General features: G+C 38.0%; 1 protein-coding gene across 4 annotated transcripts in view; it reads right to left on the bottom strand.

Moving 5' to 3' along the window:
• Positions 1-6,724: 6,724 nt before the first annotated feature.
• Positions 6,725-9,938, bottom strand: part of LOC124168118 (cysteine protease ATG4B) — a 349,683-nt gene continuing 346,469 nt past the window's right edge. For all 4 annotated transcript variants that reach the window (XM_046546237.1, XM_046546238.1, XM_046546240.1 and 1 more), the window contains one exon: positions 6,725-7,142. In XM_046546237.1, the coding sequence (XP_046402193.1) occupies positions 7,081-7,142 (62 nt within the window). In that variant the 3' untranslated portion in view covers positions 6,725-7,080. The remainder of the gene's footprint in view (positions 7,143-9,938) is intronic.

Genomic DNA, 9,938 nt, shown 5'->3' with positions numbered 1-9,938 from the left:
AATTAGAATTAAATTTGAAAAAATGCGTCGTAATGAATTTCTGGAAGAAGAATAAATCCCTACAACGTAGCTATATAATTCGGGGTACCCAATTAGAGACTGTTGAATACGTGAAATATCTAGGAGTTGGACTCAATTACGATCTATCGTGGAATAAACATATTCGAGATATAACCGGTCAAGCTAATCGTAAAATGGGTTTTGTTAAAAGAATATTAGGAAAGTGCGACGATAAAGTGAGAGAAATTAGCTACTTTTCCCTCGTTAGACCACATTTGGAATACGCTGCCAGTGTTTGGGACCCTCATGAAAAAGGCTTAATAACAGAGAACGCGTGCAAAGAGCTGCCAGGTATGTGAAAGGTCGTTACGATAGTCTTGTTAGTGTAACTGACCTCTTAGATAAACTCGGATGGGAATCTCTGTCAGACCGTAGATTGAAAAATAGACTATATCTTTAAGATAAATTCAAAGCAGTGTATTTTCCAACGAAGTTAGCAGTATCTTATGTACGCCAACATACTACGGAAGATCAGATCATATAAATAAAATAAGAGAGATAGATTGTAAAACAGACAGATTCAGAATGTCTTTTTTTCCACGATCAATAAGAGATTACAACGGCAGCGATAAAACTCATAGATAGGTTAGATGACTTGTAGTGTAGCCTACTAACCTATGTAAAACTTATTGCATGTTTCTCAATTTTATTATTATTTATAACAGCGTGTGATAGTATAATTTGTTAGTACGCGTGACGTTTTTTGGACCGTGTGGTGTGAATGTGGGAGTCCAATTGCACGCTGGCGATTGATCACCCCCTGCCAAACACCCTAGAGGTGGCTCGCAGGGAATTTTGTAGATGTAGCCGTACAATTTTCTGGGAAGTGGTTCCATAAAAGAGCTAGTCGAGTTCGAATATTAATGGAGTGATTCTTAGTAATTTAAAAAAATTGTCTTCATTTATATCGAAAAAATTTACTGAAAATAGGTAACAGTCAGAAATACAATCTGAGCGCTTTCAATTCATTAAGCCATTTACTGTAACATCAATAGGTCATCAATCAATCTTGTTTCTTCGTCAGAGATTATTGCAAGTAATCCGTACATGAGATGTATTTTATAATACTATTGAGCATGTGTGAATTAAAACTGCAGATGGCACTCACTTATGATCCGGGACAGTGCAGCATTTTCACTTGAAGACTTATTTCGCCAGATCCTTCGAACTTCGATTCCATTAATATCGAACACCGCAAAGACAATTACAAAAAAAAATCCCGAGGCTTGCCGGTTAGACTGATGAATTAAGTGTTGTTATTAGACGATTGGTATGACATTCTGCAGCATGGAAGTGGAAGGAATTGTTTTTCTACCGAACCCAAGTCATGCAATTACGTGTGCGGTATATTCAACAGCTATCAACCTATCTAGTGTTAATCCTTTATTTAAATGGAGAAACAGAGAAAAAAGGCTAAAATATGTGTATTCTATTAAGTAAATAATAAGACACGATACATGCAAAAAAAAGCCTATATGACTATGCATAGCAAATAGTAATGTAGGTACGCCGCGTCACGGCATTCCATACCATCATGGAGCTGCCACGAACTGCGAGCGCGGAAAAAACATCGATTTTGTTTGCTTGATGCTAGCGATCGTAGTTGATTTCTTTAGAAGGACACTCTAAAAAGTTTTATGCAATTTTGACGTAAATATCTCGAGGTAACTCGGGGATCCTTTTCTTATAAACCCAAATAAACACAAAATTTCATGGTTATTTGAAAGCACGGTGCCGTGCTGTTGACGAAGGCCGGAGCAATGCCGGCTCTGAAAGCGGCTTAAGGCAGCTTTCAGTCGAAACGACTTATCGCCCGCAGCCGTTCCCAACACAGCGCGGCGAAATTTAGGCCGCTTTCCGACGAGACGACTCTGGATTTCACGGCGCTTCGCCGTGAACGGCGGCCCGCGGAAATTCGTCGCGTCGGTGAGCGGCCAATGCAGAGAAAAAAATCATAATTTCCACAAAGAAACACATTCAAGGAAATAAGTCGACTTCTTCGTCAGGAGGATGTCTAAACCGCGTTCACACGATGTCTAAAAAGGAGTCAAATTGCCATGGGAATCTGCTGGTTGACTTAATCAAATTACTGGAGGGTTCGAACTATCCTAATGCACACACATTCAATAGAGAGTTAAACCTTTCGCTACTAACGACGAAAATACGCGGCAGGACGTTTCTTGACCCGGGAGACGAAAGCAGAAAATTTTCGTCTGAGATTTTCCTACGCAGGCAAACGAATGCCGAAAATACACGTTTCCTTGCTCTCCTTTTATGACATTTGTGGGTTTGCAAAGTCTTAGTTTCGGGACTCAACACATTGGAACACAGGCCGTGCCGCCGAAATCCGGGAGCATGTACCAGGACCCCTCGTCTTATATACCCCTCTTTGTGGCAAGGGACCGCAGTCATACAATTTTTCATTCAGTTAGTTTGCGAAATAAATAATTTCTTCTTCCTCAAAAAATATAAACTAAGAATGAATTCTTTGTCTTTTGAGCAGCGTTTACAATATTTAAATGAAATTCAACCATAAATATTAACTTATATAACGATTACAGCATAAAAATCAACATGGAAATAGTTAATGCATTAAATCCATTAATGCTGACGATAGAGCTTCATTCAAAATTTGAAAACTCTCAGAATGAAACGAGGAATTCAATTGGAAGTCTGCAATATACATGCAATCATCCATATAGCTAATTCATATAAACAAAGCATGAGTTGACAGCTTACCAAAGCCGCTGGTAGGGTTATAAACGGAAGGAGGGAGACCAACTACCCTCAGAGTCCAAGATAATGCGAAGTCCCCACTAGGAAGGATCGAAAAAATTTGGTGTATGATTATCCGCAAGAACTTTCCTAGCCAATAACCAGAATAAATGCTCCATACAGAGGAGACCGAAGAGTCTCATGGAGCTCAGTCCTCAATTCATGCTGAAGAGAGAACTCCACCATCTCGAAAGTGTTCAGGAAGTTAAAAATGAGCCTTGAGAATATTCGTAAGAGTACTTTTTTTGATAAGACCACTTATTACATTTTCAAAACATGACAACCTCTGAAGCAGCTGCTGTAAAGTCAATACTAATGCAGATGGCTTAAAAGGCATCAACCAAACTTAGTTCTCTTGTGGTGGAAGACCTAAGAAAAAAATAGGTACCTAATTGAAAAGATCTCAGTTCTTGATCTCCAAGAAGTTCCCACTTCAGATGTGAACTCTGACTTAGCTTCGACAAAATATTCATGGCCTCGATTCAATGGAGGCAGAGAAGTTGATGTTGGGGTAGGGAGAATTACTACAAAAGCAAAATTCCCACCGTTCAGTGAATATAATTAAAGCAATGCAGAAGCTCAAATTGTCTGAGACATCGTTTGCCACTGTGCATTTAAGCAATTTGGACCACCTCTGCAAATGTGGATTCTGCAAGATTTTTTTTCTCCTATAGCACTGTGTAAACATAAGAAAACAAATCTAGAAGAAGACAATTTGGGGGCCTATTACGAACGAGCGGGCGGTACGCTACCGCCGGGCGGAGCTTTCGTTAGGTATACGGTATCATACCGCCCCTTGCGATTACGAATGGGACGGTCGGCAAGTCACCGCCGGGGGGAGAGTACGTGTCAGGGGGTCGGTAAGGAGCGATGCGGCGGAAGTGACGTTTGTATGAAAAATTCTGAGCTCCTTCAGCCCGAAAATGGTGTAGCCAATTGCAAGGGCGTGCGGTGTTCCAATTCCGCGGCAACTGTTCCTAGCAGACGAATATTTCGGCAAGAGTTGTTGGCAGTCGATAAAGACAATTAGTGGTATTTATGGATTAATAAGGATGTGTTCTTCGTTAATTCACCTCAAAAGTTTGACAAATGAACGAATTTTGCTCCTCAATTCTTACTTATAGGATAAAAAGTTTAATAAAACAATAATTAGCAGTGACTTGCGGAAGATATCATCAAAAAATCACGTATGAGCAGACGAAGGTAGTGACAAATTGCGTGGCAGACCATCGAAAAATTACGATAGAAGTACTTTTAGGGCCAACGGGCAAGGTGAACCACCAATTCCATTAGAGCTTTGACCGAAATGTCCATTCTTAAAAAATATATGAAAATCCACCACGAATACTTAGCTGGAGAGCCTTAATCACAGACAATATGACACTCAACATCTGTGAAATGACAAAATATCTGTTGCTCTGCATTCCTTTCGTGTTAGTAACGGGGTTTGGAAACCTAATGCAAATTCAGAAAACAAGAAAGGCACTTTTAAAAATAATGAAAAATAACTTTTTGGCTGTTATCTATGAAAAGCAATGGAGAATTAAAAAACACAAGATATTCACTTCTGGTTACAATAAAATTTTATTTCAATATAATGTGACAGTTTCACCATTTCTTTGGTTTAATCACGGGTACACAACCACAGCAAAACACTCTGCCCACAATAAACATGTGAGATCGCGAATCGGTTCCGCGACAATCACACACACAGGCTACAACTTATTTCAATATTTCAGGTAAAATGCACAATCGATACAAGCTCACACCATTATAAATAATGGTAAATAGGCAAATACGATCATCAAAAACTGGAAGTCACTACCATTCTTATATTCATCACGTAAACCTTACAATCAAGAGCTCGCTATGATGAAAACAATTATTTAATCACTGATTTTAAGCCTCACATTATCCTACGCAAGTGGCACAGGTGACATTTCTCACTAAAACTCCTTGGTACGATTGATATACTAGTATAAACAAATTTCACACATGGCTTTGAACTTGATAGCTTGGTCGTGAACTGTAATCTCTGCGGTGAATGACGAAGGTAAAAACGCCACTGACAATCTTTACATTACTATCAGACACTTCTCACTTCTCGTAAACCACTGTTTAAAAACCAACCACAATGGAACAGTGATAACTACAGCTCTTGGCAGATGTTTGTCAACCTCGTCAAACTTTGTGCATTACAACCACTGGTACTGTGATTAACGGTAGTTGTCACATTGAAAATAACACTATTTTGAAACAAAAGATGTTCGTAGAAATCTCCAAGCAGCGAGCAAAAGTTACATTCACCTCACAATTCAAGCAGTTATAACGTTGAAAATAACACTACTTTGGCACAGAAGATGTTCGTAGAAATCTCCAAGCAGCGAGCAAAAGTAGTATTCACCTTGCAATACAAGAAGTTGTTACGTTGAAAAAATAATATTTTGCCACAAAAGATGTTCGTAGAAATCTCCAAGCGGCGAGCAACAGCTGTATTCCCCATACAATACAAGCACAGGCAGTCCTTAACGACGAATTTTCCGGCACCTATGAAGAAATGGAAGATGTTTTTGCATATAAAAACATAGCGGACATTAAAAAATATCCAAATTGTTCTAATTAAATAAATGAATGAGGGTCAACTTACAATCAACGTATCCATCTCCTACGGCCGTGGCTCAGACGACTACAACATTGTTATATGGGTATTATAAATTTTTTGTGCCACTGCTCCAGTCGGCTCCAGTTTTATATTTTATACGCTTACTCAGACATTAATATTATAAATAACACAAAATATGATAGCTTCCGAGTTTCTATCGTCGGATATTTTGTTTTAAAAACGCCAGCTCGACCCGAAAAATGTAAACAGACGTCCGCCATTAGGGGGTCGGTATCTCACCACCGGGGTAGCTGGCCGTGGTATCATACCGACCCCTAAGCCGTGGTATGATACCGACCGGTGGCCACTCGTAATCGCTCGGGGGCGGTAAACGCGCTTGGGGGCGGTATGATACCGCAGGCGGTATCTCACCGCATGCGGTGAGCCGTTCGTAATAGGCCTCCTAGTCACAATAACAATACATATTTCATTTGAAATTACAGACATTCAAAAGTAATTTCTCTTCTATGTAAGCTGGATATAAGGATACACAAAGGATAAAATATGTAAAATAGGTAAATTCGGTCAATACTCCATGTATATTATTGCTTAAATTATCCCCAGTCAATAATATCCTAAATTTAGGGCAATGGGTGGGCCACTGAAAGCATTGCTCTCAATCAAAATTTATTTTGCCGTTAGAATAACACAGATTTCAGGGCAAAATAACATTGCTTTTGTAAAAATATATCACCAATTTTGGCCATAGAATAACCCCACCTTCTGCATGCCCCACTCATTACTCAATCATACTACATATTAGATTTCACTCACCAAAAAAGATGTGTGAATTATCTCAAGCAAAAGATGCGTGTAATGTGTATGAGTACATTGTATTAAATCACAGCAGTTAGGTTGAGACATCAATAATGAAATCAGTCCCCACTTCCGTACATTTGTGACCTCAATAGTCTTACAAATATGTATGCATCCAGCTATTTTGCAACTCTTTTTCCATCAGCTCAATATCACCTGCCATCATAAATGTGAACACCTGGCCTCATCCTCTCCATCATGACGGATCCAGCCAATTTCCTTCCATACAATGATTGCCATGTGCATACCAATTGTCAACGTATGTGTTGTCATTCTTCCACTCTGCTTACAGGCACAAACACACCATGAGTGCCACAATTCAGAGCCAATCAATAAATTATCAAACTGACACCTCATCCACACTGATTGTGTGTATTCACAGATGCTGGGCCAAATAACAAATTCAATCAGTTTTCATCACAACTATTTATCAATTTTTTCAAATTCTTTAATATAAAAAATATTAGGCTGCTAAACATAAAAAGTGCACCATACAAACATTTTGCTTTGAGATACAAATAAAGGGAAATAATAATTTCGAAAATAAAAGGATCACATTTGCAAGGAGCTTTGAGGAAAAAATTATTACCTGAATTATATTTACATAGTTTAATATACATATTTTTGTGATATCTGTATCATATATGTCTTAAAAATGTTCTCATCCTTCAAATTCACTGAAGTGTCCAATTATCTGAAATGCAGCCACTTGGTGGCGTTCTTTTGTAAGGCTCTCATAAATAATGTCAGATACTTTGACAGGAATATCAGCCCAACAGTTCAAAGTCTTCGTCCGAGTCATCAAACTGACGGTCAAAATCATCCAAGGCTGCAAATAAACAACATTCATTGTATTTACATGTATGAGACTACCTTTCAACGTAAATTGTCAATCCCACAACAGTTCATGCTTTGCCTTTGACAACAAGGAACATAACGAGAGCTCATTTTAGACCAATCTCTCCCTCCATCTTCTCAGTCTGTATGAATCACACCAGTCAAATGGCTAATCACCGACGTTATTTCCACCATCCATGAGTTTTCTTTGGACAGCAAGGGGTCATTTTTACTCCTTTCCTTCACAGTTGCCAAATTTCACAAAAACAATGAAGCATTTTCCCATATTTGCCCTTAACCCGTCAGCGCCCAAAGTTCTTTTTCATCATACATAGTTCATTTTTATAAAATGTGATAATATGACCAATGATGAATGCTCCTCAATTTTTATCCTGAAATATTACGTAGAACCGAACCGAACTGTATAGAGTTTCATGCCATATGGCACACCTCTGGGCATTAGGGTCTCTTTACTGCAAAAGACATTTTAGGAAGAATCAAGCACCCTGAGCTATGGCAAAACCTCTATTTAATTTATTTATTATAAATTAGATTTTGAATCATAAGTATCAAAATATTCACCACAAAGGCCAACATTGCATTTCTTACGTTGGGTTCTTGTTTGCGACATGCAATAATTCCCAGCACATTTTCTCCTACTCCCCTTTTGAGTGGAAATAACTAGGTGGTTGATGCCATCGTATTGTTTAATATTTGCCGCAAGGCATCCAGAATTTTTCCTTATTGGTTGTTCCTGTTGCGAGCGAGTTCCTACTTAACTACAGTAAAACCCCTCTTTTACACTTTTGAGGGGGACAAGGAAAAAAAGTGTAAATCACGGGAAAGTGTAAAATCGAGGTTAGGCTCAATTTAATGAAAAATAACCCCTTTAAATATAGTTAAATGTTCTATTTTTCATATGGATTGTGTTCTAAATGAATAGTAGGTATAAAACCTCTACATAATTATGATAACAAAAAATTCTTTACTAGTACTGAACTCTCAGTGAGGTAGATCATACAAAACATCAGTCTTCTGAAAGAGATCCTTAAACACAGATTATTGCTGATAAATAAGTAAAACGGATAAACATATTCCATTAACTCCATGAAATTAAAAAAATCTTTTAAAGTAAAAATATTTTAATCTTTGGATAAACTAAAAAAAATATTTGACTTAAAATCCATTTAACATTTAATTAAAAAATCTACCATAACTCTCAAAAAGTCTTCTTAAAATTGAAAGCAAATAATTTTATATCACCGAGTTTAAATTAAATATTCTGGGATGAATTAAGTGATGAAAAAAGAAGCACCATTACAATATGTTCTTTTAATTAGCCTTCTTCTGGAAATATTCCATTACCTTTGTTTGATTGGTCATTCTATTTGTGCAAATTATTTATACTCTTTATTTCTATGATGTCCAACAGCTCTAATTCTCTCTCATTTCCTGCAACAGTTGGTAAATGTAGCCATAGTGCACGTACTGCAGATATAGCCTTGATTGCACTTTCCTTTGGCATATCTGTATCATCATCATCATCATCATCCTCACTTGTCTTGATATTTTTAAAACCTCTGCGATTTTTGGATTTTCCAATGACAAATGGCCTTAACTTTTCACTACTGTTAGCATTAGCACCTAACAATACTGTTAAACAAGCTTTGCTATGCTTCCCACCATGGCAAGATTCACCTCTAAACTCTTAAAGTTTTATGGGGAAGAGTATTGAAAAAAAGGCCCGTCTCATCTAAATTGAAAATGTCTTTTGGAGCATACCCTACTACATGCTCACTTAAACAATGTTCCTTCCACTGTGCCACTGTTTGGGGATCAACACTATTGGACTCACCACAAATTGTTTTGTATACAACATTATGCCTAGTCTTAAACCTGCTTAACCATCCGTTTGAAGCCTTGAAGTCTTCAATTCCCAGCCTCATTGCCACATGTTGCGCTTTTTCCTTCAGAATAACTCCGCTGATGGGTATGTTAGAGGACCTGGTGCACTGAAACCATTCTTTTAAAATTTCTTCTAGTCCGTCATATTTTGAGTACTTAACATATTTTCGCCTCTTCACACTGGGTCCGCATCCACTGCACTGGTTTCTATGTTTTTGCGAATTTTAATAACAGTGTTTAATGTGGACGTACACTGGAAACCCAAGTTCTTCGGCAAGGGAAACACATGAACCTATACATGCGAGTCAACTCTTCCCAACATTTTTATTTTATCTTCTATTGAAAAATTTTTCCTCTCTCATTTCTGGGCCATTACGTATTTGATTCGCGGTCATTGATGCTGTCACGAAAAAAGCAGGGAAAAGGAGATTACGATTAAAACGACTTTAAAATTAATCGAAGAACTTGTTAGTTATGTACGCGAAGGAGAACGCCCAGTGCGTGGATCATCACGAGAACAACTGCGAGTATAAACATAGCGTCTATATTTGTAACTACGATGCTAGCAAGTGAAGTGGAACACCTACAATACTTAAAAAGAAATTTAAACTTCGCAAACAACCTGTCTCGGGAAATCCCGCGATAGTGGTCAGAAACAGATGAAGAAGGAATTATTGTAGTAGTTCAAAGAGGCCGTATTAATGATAGTTGCGGTGGTGATAGGTATGCCAAAAAGGCAACGAGGTTGTAAATACAACTTCCTTTCCTATATTTGCAACCTTCTTGCAAAAAGGTTATCCCTGCCTCCGATCTCTAAAACTCTTTCTTCTTGATTACGGTGCACTATCCGCCATGTTACCTTTGGTGGCCTGGTGTAAATAGC

Source organism: Ischnura elegans, chromosome 11, assembly GCF_921293095.1.
Source record: "Ischnura elegans chromosome 11, ioIscEleg1.1, whole genome shotgun sequence".
Classification (NCBI taxonomy): Eukaryota; Metazoa; Arthropoda; class Insecta; order Odonata; family Coenagrionidae; genus Ischnura; species Ischnura elegans.
Note: the sequence above shows the minus strand (reverse complement) of the source record. Positions and strands in the feature narration are given on the sequence as shown.